We start from the raw sequence: 20,313 nt of genomic DNA, 5'->3' as shown, positions 1-20,313 counted from the left end.
CACCAGCAATGCAGTCTCAGGCAGATGAAAACACAGACCAAACGGAAATGGATGTTAATGAGTCTGGGGAGGGACCAGCGCTACTGAGTGATGAGAATCAAAGTGAACCACACCTGCTGGATCAAAGGGACGTACCACATCAGGTGGAAACTGACTTTACAGGTGAGGTTGCTTTGGGGGACAGTATAACAGCATCCTCATCACCTGGCCTGAGAGGAAAATTACAACGAGGCTGCGCAGACTCCTGAGAGGCCAAGGAGAGAGAGACGGGCACAAAAAGTTTTCACCTACAGCGAACTGGGTAACCCAGTTTGTTACAGTATCGGACCATCAGCTAATCACACATTCAGGTACCAGCCTTTGCCCTATGGACACAACGCAGCAGAGACTCAGTGGGGGGATCTTGTGCCGTACCTCCACCACCAGCCAGTATCCCTACATGGATACTGAACATGGACTGTCCTGTGAACAGAGAATATTCGTGGATATTTCATGGACTGTTGTAACAGCTGAGAATATTCATTTATGCGTTCACATGCACTGCTAAATATCTGAGAAATTTAATATGAGGGTTAACTATTACTGGACTGTTTTGAAAAACAGTGGGTATTGTAATGCACTATGTGGGAAAAATGAGATGTTTACATGGAAATTCATTGGTGCTAAAGCAGTAAGAATCAAGAGCTATAGAATGTTATGGACTGTTGGAATATTCATATGTTTACAACATATTCAGTCTGGGTTGAATTTAACTTGCACAAATGAAGATTAGCCTGTTAAATGTGCCTGACAATGTTAAATCTCATGATTAATGAGTGTTAAATGTTTACAAAAGTTAAATGTTTGACTGGGGACAAATATTCATTTCTCTCTAAAGTTTGCAATAATAAGCCAAATCGTTGATACAGGATGTCAGGACGACATCTGTTTTTGAAGGGAGTGTGTAGTGGTTGCTGTATAAAGTGTAAAAGTAACGCACTCTTAATGTGTATGTTATGTAAACTATTGTTTTTCATATTTCTTAATATTCTGTGGTCTTATTTTGGCAGACTGAAGAATTGAATTAGTGATATTATTTCCAGCATAGAACCTGTAGGGGGTGCTATTGGACTGACTCATTCATTCATTCATCTTCTAACCGCTTCATCCTCTTGAGGGTCGTGGGGGGGCCATCAGGCGAGAGGCAGGGTACGCCCTGGACAGGTCGCCAGACTATCGCAGGGCTGACACATAGAGACAAACAACCAGTCACGCTCACATTCACACCTGCAGACAATTTAGAGTCACCAATTAACCTAGTCCCCAATCTGCATGTCTTTGGACTGTGGGAGGAAGCCGGAGTGCCCGGAGAGAACCCACGCTGACACGGGGAGAACATGCAAACTCCACACAGAAGGGCTCCCACGCCCGGGATCGAACCGGCAACCCTCTTGCTGTGAGGCGAGAGTGCTAACCACCACACCACCGTGCTGCCCTGGACTGACTCTCAGTCATTAAAAACACTGACTTGAGAGCTGAACAGTCGCTTTTCTTTTTAACTCAAGTTATATCCTCCCCCATTCAGGGGTGTAACATCAAACACAACATCCCACATACAAACAAGTACTAACTAACTAAGCACCATTACTTACCACATCAAATATCCTTGTTTATTGAGATTAGTAGACTGGAGACAAGAGAATACAAGAAGAAAATATCTGCAACCGGCACATTAGTAGAAAACTGTATTTCCTGGTGATTAAGAGATGCCTGGAGATGACACACATAAGACCAGGATCCTCTTATTTGTTCAGCACATATTAGCTGGGTGTTTCTGTATCATGTTAGATGTCTAAATATCTGGTTTATAGTGTTTTGAAATGGTAGTTTGTCTTTGCAGTGTGTATGTGTATACAATTATACTTTTCTAATTCAGAGACCATAACACAACTTCAAAGGTGTGAGACAAATGAAAGGAAATCCCATTATTGGTGGCAAAACATGCTATATTTCAGTGATTTATATCAGATCAAACATGGATACTGGTACAGGTGAGTTATTTCATCATTGTAAAAATGCAGCACATATAGTTTCACCCCTTCCCTTTAGTTAGATCAGAAAGTAAAACCACAAAATACAGTCCAGTGAAGCCAAGAGATGTTCCACTTGCCCCTCACTACAGATGGTTACTGTATTCCTCTTGCCTCAGTAACTGGAGGAAGCACTTTCATTACCTCCCGCGTGCAGCATCGTTCCCACTGGTTGCTGCATGTTGAGTCTCGAAGCTTCAGATCCTCTTGCTAACTCTTTTAAAAGTCACACCCTTCTCTCCTGGAGTTCTGCAGATCTAGATTGATAAAGAGAAAGATGATTTGGGATTAAAAAAAATAAACTACAATATCTATGAAGTGTATGTATGAAATTTGACAAATCACCCCAGTTGTTAACACCAGCTTGTGCATCTTCGTTCATGCGTGTTAAAGATTTGGAAACATTAGTCCATGCTTTTATTTCCTCTTGCCTCAATTATTGCAATTACCTCTATGTAGTTTTCAGTCAGTCAGCCCTACGTCGCCTGCAGCTTGTTCAACATGCAGCAGCAAGACTCCATACTGGTACCAGGAAGAGAGACCAGTAGGGTTTTTCCGTTGGCACTTTTGGCTCCACTGAGTCAAACCATGCTGGGTTGATATGCATTTCGATTGTCAGTTTAAACGCGCCGAGCTGTACCCCAGGCCCCTGTCCTGACGTCTCTTCACTGGTTACCAGTTACATACAGAATCAATTTTAAGTTTCTTTTGTTTTTAAAGCGCTGCATGGACTAGCACCTGGTTGCATCTCTGAACTGCTCATCCACCATTTTACCTCCCGACCCCTCGGATCTGGTGACCAATTGGTGCTCTCCACTCCATGCAGTTAAAAATCAAAGGTGATAGAGCATTTTCAGATGATGGCCCTGTAACTTGTCACTAGCAATTAGTTCGTCCTCCCTCCACTGATACCTTTATGACGTGAACTATGATCATACTCTGTGTTTTACTTGCTTGTATTTTATTTCATTTGTGCAATGCTGTTTTTGTGACTCTATCAAGATGTACAATATCTAAATTTATATTTCTATTTATGTGTTTATTGATTCACTTAGATCATCTCATTTATGACTGTTTTTATTTGATTATGCCTCTGCTTTATTTAATCTCTTTGTACTTTGAAAAGCACATTAATTTTTTAAACTCTATAGATGCACTTGACATCTCTTACCATCACCAGCTTATCCTCAATGATCTCTGCTGTGAAGTTGTACTGAGGAAACGGTACTGAAATCTTGCCGCCTTCCATAGTGACAGTAGCCTACAGGTCACAGAAGGTCACAGAGGGAAATGTAAGATGAGCTTAAACTTTATAAGAAGTTGTGAAAATGTGGCAGATCAATTATTATTATTAACTCACATTGACTTTGGCCCCCTTCATCGTTGTCAGCTCACAATCCTGACCAACGGTGAACTTATCGGACCAGGAATAGTTTGTGTCCAGGTGAAGTTGTTCCCATCCTGAACCACCTCCGTTACCACTTTGTGGTCTGTCTTGGCGTTGAGGAGCCCTGTGACAAGCAGGTGAAAATCCCAAAACAGAAAGATTAAATGAATGACGACTCACAATTATTCATTTATGTATCAGTAAAAAAAAAAAAAAAAAAATACCAATTGCTTCCAGAAACTCCTCATAGTTGTCTTGACTCTCCAGCTCGTATTTCCCTGCCAAAGCCATGACAGTGTAAGAGAGGAGACGACGTGAGAGAGGAGTTAATGAGACACACAGAAAAAGGAGTGGCCTGCTACAGACTCTCTGTGTAGCACTGCCACACGTGCCTCTTCCTCTCCTCTCACATACCTCACTGTGCCAGGGGCAGGTTCAGGGAGTGGCCTTGGGTCTGAAATCTGATTGGCCACCCCAGGTGCCACCCCAGTATCTTAAAATTAATGGGATGGGAAGAAGAAGTTGTGATTGACAGGAGCAACCCGTGAAGCAACGCATGTCTCTGAAGCATGTCATCTTGGAGTTTACAGTGTTACCGCTCGTTCATGAACATTTGAGTAGCCTACATTTTTTGGTAAGTACACTGTGCCTGTGGTTAAAAGCAGCCATGGCAATGAGCTAAAGAGTTCCTCCAGTCTTATTTGTTTTTTCTTTTATTGTAATTGGCACAAGTCTGTAATCATCTCATCTCATTAGCAAACACTGTTAGCTATGTAAATCTGTGCTGCGTAACATTGTTATGTTAGACCTGAGTAACATCAATTACATTTCATTTTCATTTGTGTACTATGCATAATCATCTATTGTACAATACATAGAGTGACGTGCATTATGGGACTGTTACAGTATGAAAATAAATCAGAGGAATACACAGGATTTCTTCAAAAGAAAGAAATCAAAAATAGAGCTGGGATATTTCACTTACACTACAGTGGCTTATACCGTTTACAGTGTTATACAGTGACCATATGTTTGAATGTGCATTGTCTTCTTTTGTATGTATAGCGTATCTTGGAAAGTTGTGTTTTTTTTTCAAGAATAAAGTATGGGAGTTTTCTAGTAGAGTAGTAGTAGTAGATAGTAGTAGATATGGGTTGTGGAGACAAAAATGGTAAATTAATGCTATGCCGACACCTGTATGTGTGGGTGTGTGTTTGCATTTGTGTTTGCACATTCATACGTGAGTGCATATGTGTGTGCGCAGGCGCTCCTGCTCACACTTCATGCCATCCCTGCGAAAGTCAGTGTCCCACTGGGGCCACCCCTATCAAAAATGTCTGGACACGCCCCTGCACTGTGCCCCACGTGTGTGTGAAAAATGTAAGCTGTGTTTTTCCAACACAGTCTTCACATTAAGAAGAAAAATTACCGGGTGCTCTCAGGTCAACTCCAGGTAGACGCAAGGTGCTCTTGAAGTTGAATATTAACTGTTCAAAAGAGGAGTAAGCCACTCGGGCTTTCTTCAGGCACACTACGCACTGAGCCAAGGAATAATATTAAAAAGCCTTTATTTAATCAGGCACGTCAGAGTTAAAATACCAAAAACGCCGACCGGTTTCGACCATCAGATCTTCTTCAGGGCCTGGCAGAAAAAATGTGTGAACAGTCTTCACATTGCTTGATGCTACAATGTCGTAATTTGGCAAAACTTGCCGTCAGCAGCAGGTTTTTCCTGCACTTGGCAAGTCCGAGCATGTACGGTGCAGTGAAACACTCACAACGTAAACTACAGTATGTCTTTGTATGTGTTATAAGCATCCTTTAAATGAAGGGCATGTATGTTTTTTTAGCTTTATGTATCTTTTTCTGTCTTTTTTATAGGTCCAGCAATAATTAATAAATTTAAAATAGAAAATATCATCCTTGAGATACCACTTAAAGTTAACTACCTGAAGATCTGTTTGGAGAAAGACCAAAGCAACCCATGAAACAAATAAATATCTACCAGCCTTGAAACCCTGCATACAATGAACATAACCCTGAGTTATGGTATGTGGTTGAGCATTTGCATTTTAAGGAATCTGTCAGAGTTCTCATATCCGTCTCACAAAGGGCTGCAACTAATGACTGTTTTCATAATTGGTTATTCTGCTGATTCTTTTCTTGATTAATTGTTTGGCCTACAAGATGTGACAAAAAAGCAGAAAGTTAGAATTTCATAGAGCTGTTGACATTGCTGTATTTCAATTACTTATTTTGTCTCCAACAATCAAGATCCTAAAAATATGAGTTTAATAATCCTAATCTTGGAAGACGAAGAATTGTGAAGAAGAAAGAAAGAAGAAAGTGCTCTCATCTGAATTAATATTTGGACCTTGCTGGAGAAGTTTAAACTTAGTGCATGTTTGTGAAACTACTGTGTTCTTATTTTAAGCATCAGCTGCTCTGCTAATTAGAGACCGTATTCATCTTCTGACATCCTTTATCCTCCAGAAACCTTCTGTTTATTTGATCAAACACGAGGTAGAGTGAGCAGTCTGTCTTTCTTGAGTGCTGGATGAAAACTAATCAGATGTATGTGCGTGACTTTGTCTCTGTACTTAGCTCTGTAGTGATCCAGCTTCAGGAGACCACTGAAACAGACTACTGTATGTGGAGTGGAAGAAGTACTTAGACCTTTTAATTACTTTACTTGAGTAAAGTGTAAAAGTGTTGGCATCAAAATACACTTAAATAACAAAAAGTAAAAGTACTCCTGATGCAGTATACCCCAGAATCGCATATATCAGATTATTTGTTTTCGATTTCTGATGCATTAATGTGACCATCATTTTACTACTACTGCCTGTAAAGGTGGAGATAATTTAAATGACTATTTACTTCCTGGTAGTTTAATCTGTGATGATATACTAGAATTAATAAGTGGATTTATCTTACTATATAATGATGAAAACTCTGTGTGTGTGTGTGTGTGTGTGTGTGTGTGTGTGTGTGTGTGTTTCACGTTTTTCTCCTCACTGACTTGGTCAATCCATGTGAAATTTGGCACAGTGGTAGAGGGTCATGGGAGGATGCGAATGAAGCAATATTACATCAGTTGGCCAAAGGGGGCGCCATAGCAACCGATTTAAATTGCAAACTTTGAATGGGCATATCTCATGCCCCGTATGTCGTAGAGACATGAAACTCATAAGGAACAAATTTGCCCCAAGAACCAATAACTTCCAGTTAGATAGATTTTCCGCCATTTTGATTTTTTTGAAAAACACTTAAAATCGACCTTGTGAGAGCCATTTTTGTGAAATATGTCATGTTTGTTTTGGTAAAACTCTCGCCACTTGGGGGAGTAGGTGTGCTGACAACTAGGCAGTGAGGTGCAGTGATTTAAAGATGAAGATCAAAGTCACTGCAGGAAGACCCAAATGGTGCCTTCAGATACTGTCGTAAATACAAACATCTTTCCAGTTTTATTATGACCCTTTGAATCCTGATTTCTTTCAAAAACATGGGAAGTGGGCAATGAGCAACGAAATTAAAAATGACTGAAAAAAATTGCAAGAAATTAGTTTAAAAAAAGAAGACAGAATTTAAAAAAAAGAAATGTAGTACAACAAAAGTAAAAAAAACAAAAAAAACAAACAAACAAGGAAATTACCTGGGGAAAAAAGGTGCTTAAAAATAACAATAATTATGTAGCATAATTTTAAATGTGTAATAATAATACGAATTCTAGGTATTGTATCTATTTGTTCAGGGTTTTGCTTGCATAAGGTGTCTGAAATCAGCACAGGAAAAGCAGTGTTGCTCTAGGTTTTAATATCCCACAAATTGCATCAAATAGGTAAATAAAAATTTAGAAAATGGTTTCAAAAAAGAAAAACTGGGGAAACAAGAGAAAAGCTAGGGAAAAATTATACCCACAATTCTTCTTCTTTTTACACATTTAAAATTATGCTACTTAATTATTGCCATTTTTAAGCACCCTTTTTCAGGTAGTTGCATTTTTTTAAAAAAAAAAAACAAACGAATTTGTACTACATATCTTGGGTTTAATTTTGAATTAGGTTTTTTTTTTTTTTTTTTAAGAATATCTTGCAAATTTTGTGTCATTTTTTCTTTCGTTGCTCATTGCCCTCTTCCCATTTTTTTGAAAGAAAAGCCACTTGGCTCAGGATTCAAGGGGTGACTGGAATGATGGTTGCATTTACGACAGTATCTGAAGGCACCACGTGGGTCTTCCTGCAGGGACTTCTCTTCATCTAGCAGTGTGAGGAAACCAACTCTCGACAAGCACGAATTAGTCTGAGACGCTTGAATCTGTGAGAAAAATGGAGTCCAAACCCCTAAAAACTCCTTTGGAGGACACACTGATGCACCTCAGGCCCAGAGATTTAATGAGGTTCTGCTTTCGGCTGCACAGACACACAGAAATGCCGAGGGCTGCTTTGAGCTGCTTTTTTCATATTTGCTGAAACTGTCAGTGTATTCACACAGCCCCAAATGACACAGATAATTTGTGGAAAAATTCACATTGCTCCGCCTATTCTACTGCCTTGTCAGCTGCTAATGGTCTTAGTGCATGTAAACATAAACACCAAATCTGAGCGGAGGAATCTGTAAGGCAGCTGTCAGTCATGTCAGGCACAGCTGGTGAACTAATGTCAGGCTGTCAAACTAGGCAGTGCTGATCTAATCAAGATTCTATCACTGCATTGTCTACTTCTCACCTTAAATGTTTTCAGAAACATATTTTAGTGTACTGTTTAGCTGTAACATGAGAAAGTTGGTCTGGCCGGTGGGCAGTGGGCTGTGCTTGATGCTCCGGATGAGTATGTCCAACATGGCTGCTGGATCACAAAGTCTCATTTGATGATCTCTCATTTCTTTAGTTTGTGAGCAATAACAGTTACTCAGAGTGAGATTCTGTATAAAATATTAATAGTATAACAAACAGCTCCCACGTACACAAACTGTACCCTGGGATCTATATATATATACATCAACAGGTGATTTCCTTCTTTTAGCAAAATGCTAAATGATTGGGTTGGTTTTATTTCCACCTGGACCTTTATGCTCTGCCATTTCTCCTCTAATCATCACGCTTTAACCTGTGACAGGCTGTTATGATACCTCAACTATTGCACATTCACATACGTGTAGTTTTTTGTCAAGCCATGAGTCACGTAGGTTTGCATTACCAAAGTTTTATGACAGAATCACTTGACAAAATATGACACTGACTCCTGTGTGTGCATGGCAAGAGAGAAGCGGGAGAGGCGCTGCGCAGCTGCCAGAGGAGCCGCTTAATGAGTTGCCTCTGAGCGGTAACTTGCTAAAAGAGTCTGAGAAGTCCGGGGCTGTTCATAAAACATTCAGGATGCTAGGCCGAACGACACCCCAGTTTATTCCACACTACTGAAGCTGCTGAGTCTGTAATAGTTTGGCTTTCAGCCATGCCTGTTGTTGCCATGGGTAACAGTATGCCGCCAAATGTCAACAAGTCGAAATATCGGGAGTATCACGATATTAAATTTTCATATGATAGTAGAAATGATCCTGGTATTATGGTGAACAAGATGATATGGCACACCCCTAGAGAGGACATGATTTTTTTGCACAGATTAATTGGCACATGTACTTATTTCAGAATTAAGTGACAATTTAATCAAACATGACAAAAAGTTATTTTCATTGAAGTTACTGACTGTAGCTTTAACTTCCAGGTAGCAACTTGAAACATTTGATGGTTGCTTGTTTACTGTCACTAAAGGTGCTATGAACTGCTGTCACTTTTGAGGATGCTATGTTTGGTCTGATGTAAGTGCGTTTGTTGTTGACTACATCCTTTCAAAATTTGTTTTGTGTTAAATATATACCATAATATAAGAGCAATTAATGCAACAATATATGAGAACACTTTTTACTTCAGACAGTGCACACTGTACGAATGTTGTAAAATTTAGAAATAAAAATATGTTGATATATCTTGTTATTTTTACTTATGTATTATTTATTTATTTTATCTTATTTATTTATTCATATTGCATTTTATTCCTTTTTTAGTCTCTGCTTAATATCCCCCGGCGTCTTCACTTCTTTAATGTTCTGAATATATATATATTGTGTTTGTTTGCTGCTAAAAAATGTTAGAGAAAAAAAATCTTTACAAAGTTTTAGATGCACCCTCATAGATTAGAGGTTAAGACCTGACCTTCATTTGCAAAACTCCTGGTTTCAGTCGGGGCAGGGATCTTTGTTAAGACTATTAAAAAAAACATACAGAAAGCTGGACTCTCTTTTGGAAATTCTGTACCAGAGTTAGTTTGTCAGAACTCAAAGTGTCTGAAATTAAAAAACTGTAATGTAATATTGAATCTTCTTGTTCTGGCAGCAAAGGAGACAGGTGGACGGTCCTCCTTGCCTGATCTAACTAGCAGTGAGTCATTGTTTTCTGAGACGTTATTTTATTGATTAATTATTGTGGAAAATGACCTGCACTGTTTTTGAATTCAACATGAGATATATGCATGTGTAGTTTTTTCATTCCAAAATTTGATATCCACAGTTTGAAATTATTACCATTTTTTTCTTTCAAAAGTAGTGCTGCTATCAAAATCAGACTTTTTGGGTCTCTTGTCCTCTAGATCAGTGGTTCCCAAGTGGTCCAGCCTCGAGGTCCAGATTTCTCCGTAGTCATTAGTCCAAGGTCTACACAGTTTAATACATTCGGTGTCACGCTTGCATTTGGCCATATTGTTGAGCTAGTTTGCTGTCTCTGTTAAGTAGCTGTCCGTTATTTATTGACTCTACAGCAGGAAACGGCACTTCAACATGAAAGCTCTTTGCTGGAAATTCACTGTACTTCTAAATTATGCGTGTTTTTTACAAACTTGACATGTTTACGTGTCCATTCAGAATGGACCCGTGACCTACTTTCAGACCGCACCCCACCAGTTGGGAACCACTGCTCTAAATCACTGTTGAGTATGAGTCATGTTTGTGTTGCTTGTTTTACAATACGTCTTTTTAGGGTCCATGTGCATTGTGAAGTGCTTGAATGTGAAACATACAACATTTAACAATCAAATTTTAATGTGCAATTAATCCAGTAAATCACCAATGAGTATTTTATCTTTAGGTCCTTCCTCAGAGGAACACTTTGTGGATAAATATAAAGCTCAGCTGATCCAAGATGCGAGCAACGTTGAACTAGTTTTGGATGAGCTCCTCACCAAGGGGGTTATACAACAGGACAGTTATGATAAAATCAGCGCTCTCCCAACCTCAGAAGAGAAAATGAGGGAACTCCTCGATGGTCACCTGAAAACTGCTGGAGACAAAGACATCTTTTACAACATCATTGTAGTGCCACAACACAACCAAGGCCCAAGGTCAGAGGTTCAGATTTAATTACATCATTAAATACAGGATTGCTCAATGAAATTCATTGTAGCCACTGTAGCCACACTGCACACAAATAAAATGTAGGCTAGAAACAAGAATTTAAATTAGAATAACTGTAAAATAGAACAACACTGATAAAACAACGTACACACCGAGGCTTTCACTCTAGGCTTATTTTGCAAATTGCTGTCTTGCACATAACTTTTGCCAATAGATTAGTTCAAATATGTTGCACCGCCATCCCTGCCTCGATCAGGGAGGCTGATTTATGTACTAAAAATGAGTAAAGGAATAAACAAAATGCATGTTTCCTTCAGCCAACAGACTGCACCGGCCATGAATAAACAATATCAGCTGTCCTTTACCATTTCAGACTGGAATCAGAAGTGTTGAGCGACAAGGCAGATATGGACGTTGGAAGAAGTTCAAAAAAGTAAGTCCTTAGCTGTCTAAAGCATCCTTATTGACTTCTGCATTGGACAGTTGGTGCTTCTCAGGAAATCCTCCTTTCATTTTCAGACTTATGAATTGATGATTTCATTCAAGAGTAAATATTTAAAATAAGTGAGGCGGTAAGGCGTAATGCCACAGCTACCCATCCAGCCCCAAATCAAGATTTTTATAAACAAATTATATGTACTGCCTGCTGCAGCCTAAAGTAGTGAGTTGAACAGTGAATGGATCCAGTGAATGTGATACAAATGGACTCGGGAAATGGACTTCATTTGTATTGATGTCTGTCTAGTCGTATGACCACGACATGGCACAGTCACACCCACATTCATATGCTGGTGCCATCAGGAGCAGTTTAGGGTTCAGTTTTGAACAGTGCGCTTCTTGCAGCTGGTGTGTTACACTTGCTATCCTGTGGTGTTCAGGGGATGAGGCATTAAAGGATTGCATTCAGTGTTATAAATAAATTGTAAGGCTTTGATTGCATCCTTGTTGCTATGGTTACACATTTTAGATGCAGGTTATTATTATGAACAAACAGTTTCACTGGAGCAACTTGGTAGGTGTCCATTATACCATGGTCTTAGTGACTACCCGATTATGATCGGCTCTTTTTGTCATCATTGTCCTTTAATTCCTGATAATGGACACCTCGTCTGGTAGTATCCCTTACTTAAGTGTTACATCAGACCATAATATCAGAATGTTTTAATGTGATTCAGCTTTTAATGCCACAGCAGGTCATTTGACAATACTTTGCTTGTATTTCAGATGTATCTGAAATAGAGTTCAACGTGCCTGTACAAAAACACCAACTGTACTGTCTGTTAAGGATATTGTATTGATATTGTTACAAACTCAGTGAATCAGACTGTGAAACTGCTTCAGACATCTGAGCATGGTAACTGCTGTATGAACATGGTGCAGTGGCAGATTAGCTAGCTAGCATGATAAACACACAGGGCCCAACATGCATTAAGAACACACAAAGCAGGACTGTCGACCACAACAAAGTACAGAGAAGCTCGAATAACAGCACACTGAGTGAGCGTGACTTCATTCTCTGCTCAGGACGTCATTGCTCTTTAAAATCTTTACACAACAAATAGTTGATTGCAGCTACATTAATGCTCTGAATGTGACATACAGAACCTTTCAAGACTCTTTTCGAGGGCAACTGGAAGCGATCTGTTCCCTGAGCATGACTGGATTAAACTTGAGCCTGAAGTGAACTGTGTGGATGCAGACGATGCTCCAACTAAAAAATGTCTTCAAATACTTTGGCACAGCAAACACATTTTCACAGAAGGAAAACTACGATCTTTTTCGGTGTTTTAACATTAATGCCAATACATAATTACAATTATCGTGGTATTGTTACATTTCACAGCAAATTAAAACAAGGCAGATTTTGTTTTCTGTTTACATTAACGATATTCTTATTCTTATTCTTATATTTCTTACAATATTCTAGCACAAAGGAGACCCAAACTTACAATACTTGTTCTCCCTTTCATGAATTAGCCTGCAGTCTGAAGCAGGTGCCTTTGAATGCAGTGTGTCTGGCTTGCGCTGGGTTTGTAAGGAAAAGGTCAGCTTCAAGTACCAGTTTTGCTCTTGGGAGGGGCACGCAGACAGACTGAAAACCATGTGGTACATCCCCGGAGGTCCCCTACTGGACATTACAGTCATTTTTGGAAAGTTAGATGAAGCACATTTGCCACACTGGATCTGCACAGGTAAGCAACATCATATGATAAAAACAAGATGTAACAACCTCAGTAATGTTTGATGTATGTCTTTCAAAACCTTCATACACGTGTGTTTTGTGCAGAAGACAACCCTACAGTTTTAGACAAGTTTGCAGTCCTCCACATAGATACATGTAGAGACATTGTGGAACAAGTGTCTGAGGTCACATCATCCCATGTCAAGTTGTCTCAGCCAGCTTTCCTCTCCAAGAGGAGTCCTGATGAGAGCCGGCTTCTCCGTGAGAATTCACTGTAAAGTGTTAATATACAAGACCATTAAAACATCCCTCACACTGCATGTCTATGTGATCCCTCATGATCCGGCTCTAGAAGAGGTTATTGCATATTTTTCTGGTACCATGTTGATTCACACTTGAAAACACAGGCAGCAATGTTGGCTGCTGTAACCTTGAAGCATCTTTGTGCTGACAATGTCTGTGAAACACGAGGAAATGGCTAGCCTGGCTCTGTCCAAAGGTTACAAAATCTGCTGACCAGCACCTTCTAAAGCTAACTAACATTCCATATAACCTCTCGTGAAACCACAGCTTGTATTTACATTGCAGTTTTTGTAAGAATTAAACTTAAGGAATACATCTCTTTAAACATGTCATCAGTGATGTAACCTGAGGACTTTGGGCATTTGGGGTCTTTCAAAATTGGACACCTTTGCCCAGGCGACCCAGCCAAGGTTGATTAGACCCCGACTTGTGTTCAGGTGGCAGTTGCTCCTCCCCATGGGCCTTCTGTCATGATCCAGAGCCATCTCCAGGCTTTCTCTGCTGCCCCTATTATGTTCTCGATGGTTCTTCTCTTACCCCATTGCGTGGATACCCAGTGTACTCGAGACATTTTGGAGCGATTGCTCCGCCAAACCTCTGCAGGATCAATGGGCATACATACTCCTTGCCTTCCAGCCCTGCACGCAGCAGTCTTTGACCAACTATTTGTACTTTGTCTTCTGCCTTTCGTGGGCGTCGCACATGGTCTGCCCACACCACTGTTAGTTCTAATAAGACAATGGTTTTGGTCATGTCTGAGACCGGGAACATCTCTGGCCTCAGGGGGGTCATGACGATGAGCAGTGAGAACTTTAGCTGTTTCTGCAGGTTCTTACAAAGCTTCCAGTCCTGCAAGGTCTCCAGTATTCCTGACAGATTCTGGTTCTTGGCAGCTGCAGGCCAGCCCTCACGAAGGTGATCATGGGGTTGGCTGGTTGGACGTGCTTATCTGCAGCTGCTGATTCCCATGCTGTTTGTTTCCGCAGTGGGTTTCAAAATCTGGTCATGATGCCAGGTGTACCAGCCCTACCCAACCTTTGGCAGTGGCTCAAACATGCTCCTGCACCCCCTTGCCGGAGCATTCCAGGCGATCTGGAGAGTCCACTTTGCCCTCGAAAAAGAGGTTCGATGGGCTGGCTGAAAATTGTACATTGCCAGGATCAAGAACTTGATACTGTGTGGTTTGGCCAGTTCATGTGACCTTTTAGTCCATGGCCTGTTTCCACCTTGTCCAGGCCCCTTGTTGGCTCAACACGACAGCTCTGCTGGAGCTCTCCTCTTCCACCACTGTCCACACTTCTTCCTGGACCACCCTGCACCTTTCCCTCCCCTTACAATTCAGTTCCATTCAATATTATTTATAAAGTCCAATATCACAAATCACAGTTTACTTCAGAGGGCTTTAGAACATGCAATATCCCTCTGTCCTGAACCCTCACAGTGGGACGGACAGATTTGCAATAAATGTGGTGTGGCCTTTGCCCTTGTCATACTGGAGAGTTGGAAATTTTGCCAGATCATCTCTTCTCCAAGTCACTGCTCCCAACAGTGCTCTGTGGCATATCTGAGAATCTGCTTGTATTACAGATTTGTTGGCTCTGCACCTTCTCCCAGTTTTCACCTCCACCCCTGCCTGGACCACCTTGGAGCTGCTGAAATCTTTGTACAGCATCACCTTTTTGGCATGAGTCATCTTAAACTCTACCTTCATGGACTAAAGGGGCAGCCTCAGCTTGGTGTCATCACTGTGAAAAGCAGTGATGCTAAGGATCCTGGGCAATCCCAGCCACCTCCAGAGGAAGCTTCTGACTTTCCTCTCTAAGCCCTCTATGATGGAGATGGGGACTTTGTAGACAAACATTGGCCAGAGTATCCTTGCCAGGATACCATGCTGGTAGATCCAAGCCTTGAAATTGCCACGAAGCCCTGACTGGTCCACCACTCCCAAACAGCTCCCCAGCTCCTGACAGTTTGCCTGAAATGATGCTGTATTCTTCAGGCTACTGTAGAACATCTTGCCAAGGCTCTCCACTGGTTTTCTTGGAGACAGTCGGGAATGGTGTCCTTGTGATTCTGAAGCAGAACCTGCCCATGACTTTGCCCTTCTTCATTAACATTGACCTGGATTTTTCTGACCTAAACCTTATCCATGCCCATCCAATTAGTTTCTCCAGCTCTGGCAGGATCCACCTGTTTCCTGGCACTGCTGCAGTGGTGACAGTAGGGGCGTCCATGAAAGCCCTGACTGGTGGTTGGCGCCTCCCTGACTTAGTCTGAAGGCTCTGTCACTCTTCCTCAGCAGACTTGATGACCACATTCATTGGCAAGGGGAAAAGGATCACAGAGACAGTACAGCCCGTGATGATTCCAACCTCCAGCCTGTGCTACTCTGATGTGACTGACCCTGCTGAGACTCTAAGAATGAACAGAACCATGCTAGCTGGTCCCCCTGCTAACAGTGTTTATGCTAAGCTAAGCTAACTGTCCTCTGATTTACCAGACACATGCAAATATGCTTGTTTTCCAAAATGTCAAACTATTCCTTTAACGTATTGTGTTCAGAATTATTTTTGGTGAAATACAGTCAGCCTGCATATTTCACTTTGGAAGATAGCTCATTTTTCTTCACCTTCTTGACAAATTGCATGTGAATTATCACATTTTTAGAAAGTCTAATTCTGCTCCTTTTCCCCGTATATATTTCTGTCACAGAAATTAAAGCTCTTATATGAAGGCAGTGACCCAGCTCAGTAAGTTCCAGCTCACACTCAAACACGAAAGTGGAACAGTGTGGACCTGTGCAATTCGAAAAGGTCAGTGGTTATGAAATGATATTCTGATACCTATATATCATTCTTGTTTAGCTAAAATGGTTTAATTGTCTTGTGTTGTGAAAGTAAAACATAAAACCATTAAATAAAACTAATACACATATATTTTTTATCTGGATTTTATTTCAGATGACTGTCAAAACACTGGTGATGTTCAGGTGATGTATGGTAAGACATGGTATATAATGAGTGTCATTAGATCTTTCACATACTCATTGATCATCTTGGTATCGTTGGTGGGACTTGGTACAGACATTAATACATTTGAATTTGAATATATAGTGACAATCATTAAAATCCACATGGGTCATACTAGTATTACAGTGTAACTAAATGTTTTAGGTATCTGTGCATCATGAATCACCTTAAAGGGGAACTACAGCCATTTTCAAACTTCATACATGTTATTCCTATGGTCTACAACTGTTCAAAAAATATTAGTCTCTGTCCCAAATCCAAAAACTAGAGTGCTAAAACTCAGGTTTGTGATGTTACATTGTATAAGGTCTAGAGCTGCTCTACAGACATTGAGTGGTGAAAGATGTTCTAGATGGTACTGCGAGCACCCAGGGAAATGTTAAGAGTATATGGGTACATTTCCTGTTTCAGATCTGAGGACACTACAATAGAATAAAGTTCATTTGGGTGTAAAAAAAACAAACAAAAAAGATTGTGTGGGTCCACAAAATCGGGCTCCCATTCATTGTCTATGGAGCAGCTCCAGATTTAATACCCAATGACATCACAGGTTTGAGACTTACTTGTCTGGTTTCTGGCTTTAAAGGAGAGTAGCTCATGTTCACAAACTATGATTAAACTGTACAAGGACATGGAAATAACATATTTGAATTCTTAATTTAGGTCGTGTTCCCTTTTAGGAGCCCAAAATTTGTTTCATTTTTTCTACTTTTTTCTTCTAGACAAGGAGCTTGCCAGACTGAGGCCTAAACTTGTGGAGAGGGTGTCCAGAGAGCTTATCAATCAGCTGCTGGATGATCTGTTAGAGGATGGCGTCTTTAATGACGGGGAGAAAGACTCGATACTTCAGGAAAACAGTACCAGTGCAAACAGGGCACGTCGCCTCATCGGCATGATACTGAAGAAAGGACGCAAAGCCAGCAGGAAGTTGTTAACTCACCTTCAAAGCAGAGACCCTATGCTTTGGGCTGAGCTGGGGCTGCCCTCTGGCCCACCTGTGTAGTCAGGTAAGGTCTGTCTCAGCAGGGCTGGCCAACGTTCATGAGTGAGGGAGGCCTTGATCTATATGTCAGCCTGTCAGTGACTGCACAGTGCCTGAGCTTCAGTGACCTTTATAATGTTACTGATATCAAATGTTTGAAGTTTGAACAGTTATCTGCAGTGTTGGGGAAGTTACTTTTAAAAAGTAGTGTTTGCTCGTTACTCGTTACTTCTTAAAAAAAAGTAATCCCTTACTTTACTTAGTTACCCTCTGTGAAAACTATTTACGTTACTCGTTACTTTTACGTTACTTTTATGGTGCTTGACTTTGGGTAGAACCCCATGTCATTTCCTAAATGTGAAAAAATCCGAGTTTCCCACTGGTATTTACCACTTTGGTGATAAAATAAAGATTAAAGAGTGAGAGTTAATTTGTGTTAACTAGGCTACATGAATTTGTTACATGACAGATTACTACTACTAATAGCCTATTTGCCAGACCTGCTGCATCACTGAATGAGGAAAATATTAATATTCACAGACACTATCTTTGAACAAATAGTGTCATATTCATGAATAAATCATTTTCTGTTCTGTTATTACGTGTGTAACTGTGAGACTGTGTCTGTGTAACAGACTCATACTTTGCAGTAAGCTACAGACCTGCACGAATAAATTAATTCATTTTCTCTTCTGGTATGGTACGGTAGGTACTTTATTAACCCCTCGGGGGGAAATTTTAATGTCACAGCAGCAATTTAAAATACACAAAATAGGAGCTGCTGCAACAGGCTGCCGTTCACACAGCGCCAGGAAGGCAGGCAGGTTATGATTGTTCTGTTTTCTGTTAACACAATGCTGCATTTTATTGATGTTTTGGGGGTCGTTTTGATTTCCTTTGAGGTTCCGGGGTCGTATGTTGCCCATGTCTGAGTTCTGACTAGCAAGGTTAACGTTACATTAAACAACACTTACCCAGCCATACAAGTGCAGTTCGCTGTCAGTATATAGTTGGTCGACTTGTTCAGAATCGCCCAGGTCTTGTACATTAGTTAACGTTACTGTTTTGTGTCCTTGTCGCTGGCTCGGCAGTACTTCGGTCCGTAGAGCACAAAAACCATCAGATAAATCCCAGTATTCAATATCTTGGACATGACCGCAAAGTACAAAATTATATACGACATATTATTGTACGACATCTATTGCACGTCTGTCCGTCCTGGAAGAGGGATCCCTCCTCAGTTGCTCTTCCTGAGGTTTCTACCGTTTTTTTTCCCCGTTAAAGGGTTTTTTTGGGGAGTTTTTCCTTATCCGCTGTGAGGGTCTTAAGGACAGAGGGATGCCGTATGCTGTAAAGCCCTGTGAGGCAAATTGTGATTTGTGATATTGGGCTTTATAAATAAAATTGATTGATTGATTGATTGATTGATACACATCAAGGGATTTATATGCCTTGAGTTTTTCATGCGTATAAACGCCGGGTTTCTCCACAAGATATAAAACAATGTCTGGCCACTGTAGCTTAGGCCATTTCTTTCGTAGCGTCGGTGACCCACTGACCCGACATTAAGTACAGGTCAGGAAACCTCACTCCGTTGCTAATTGTTAGCTTATTACAATAAGCTAACCTGTCTTCGGTTGACAAACCGTTAAAATAATCCGAGGAGGCGTGTGTATCTTCCATATTCCTCATACGATTCTTGATTTTGGTGCTCCTGTCTGTACTGTTGACATGGCAACTGTCACAGTTCCTGCCTAGTGCGCAGCTGAGGCAGACAGGCAGTGTCACCGTCAAATCTGTCCCCGGGAAAAGTAACGCTGTGCCCAACTGACAAAGTAACTACATTCCGTTACCATATTTTCAGTAGTAACGCGTTACACTACTTTTTACCCAATAAAAGTAGTTGCGTTACTGGGGGCCACAAGACAGGCTACTGACTAACCACTCACCTGACATAACCGACAACTGTTTATCTTGTCTTTGATGCAATATTTATTCCACACCACTGTAGCATCCATAAATCTGTGTATATAAACCATTCAAAGGAAAATACATTTTACCATCACATTCAGCAGTGTACACCTGGCTCCACATGGCCTTTTGTTGTTGTCAAAAAACCATATGTGCTCCTCCGTCAAGCAACACCTGTCCCTGAATGAATGCTTCCTGCCTATATTGACAGATACCCATGGCAGTACAGTGACCCCAACAAGACAAAATAGCATCTTACATACATTTGCCACCAGGGATGGCTCCTATACTCCTAATAATTAAGCACTAAAAGTCATATCAGGTGACACACATAATTAATTGTTTTATTTTAAATATGTTAAATAAACTCTAAGCACTTAATGAGTGTTGCACTAATCAGTATTTTTGTATCAAAGGTTCAGTGTGTAAGATTTAGGGGGATATATTGGCATAAATGGAATATGATATTCCTAACTATGTTTTTATTCCTGTAAAATCACCTGAAACTAAGAACGGTTGTGTTTTCATTTCCATGAATGAGCCGTTTATATCTACATATGGAGCAAGTCCACTGTCATGGAGTCCGCCATGTTGTTCTACTGTTGCCCAGAACAGAAAAACCATACACTGGCTCTAGACGGAGCCAAACACATTTTTGCATTTGCACACAGGAAAAGTTCAGTAGGTTGCAATGTGCAACTTTACCACTAGATGCTGATAAAATTCTACACACTAGTCTGTTAACGATGGATAAAATAATATGAAAGACGTAAGTTGACATAACAGAGTTTCCACCTTCCTGCAGTTTTCAGTGAAATAGCTTAAATAAACTCACTGTGACTCGGCACAAGAGACAGCTGTCAGTGTGTTAGAAACGTTGCGTTGTGGTTATTGCGTGCTGCTGCCTTTTCTTAAAATTAAATATTTATTCATTTCATATACTCCACTGTAATATTTATTATTCAAGTACTTTTATTGATTTAACT

At 40.5% G+C, this 20,313-nt stretch overlaps 1 protein-coding gene and 1 pseudogene across 1 annotated transcript in view; one reads left to right on the top strand and one right to left on the bottom strand.

Moving 5' to 3' along the window:
- Window positions 1-1,615: 1,615 nt before the first annotated feature.
- LOC125894774 (gastrotropin-like) lies at window positions 1,616-3,835 on the bottom strand (annotated as a pseudogene).
- A 142-nt stretch (window positions 3,836-3,977) lies between these two features.
- LOC125894660 (uncharacterized) overlaps window positions 3,978-20,313 on the top strand; it is a 22,654-nt gene continuing 6,318 nt past the window's right edge. Inside the window, exons 1-6 of the mRNA XM_049586219.1 lie at window positions 3,978-4,090; window positions 9,848-9,892; window positions 10,595-10,847; window positions 11,234-11,293; window positions 12,838-13,052; window positions 17,097-17,381. Coding sequence (XP_049442176.1) covers window positions 10,753-10,847; window positions 11,234-11,293; window positions 12,838-13,052; window positions 17,097-17,377 — 651 coding nt within the window. The 5' untranslated portion in view covers window positions 3,978-4,090; window positions 9,848-9,892; window positions 10,595-10,752 and the 3' untranslated portion in view covers window positions 17,378-17,381. The remainder of the gene's footprint in view (window positions 4,091-9,847; window positions 9,893-10,594; window positions 10,848-11,233; window positions 11,294-12,837; window positions 13,053-17,096; window positions 17,382-20,313) is intronic.

This window comes from Epinephelus fuscoguttatus, linkage group LG9 (genome assembly GCF_011397635.1).
Source record: "Epinephelus fuscoguttatus linkage group LG9, E.fuscoguttatus.final_Chr_v1".
In the NCBI taxonomy this organism is placed as follows: Eukaryota; Metazoa; Chordata; class Actinopteri; order Perciformes; family Serranidae; genus Epinephelus; species Epinephelus fuscoguttatus.
Note: the sequence above shows the minus strand (reverse complement) of the source record. Positions and strands in the feature narration are given on the sequence as shown.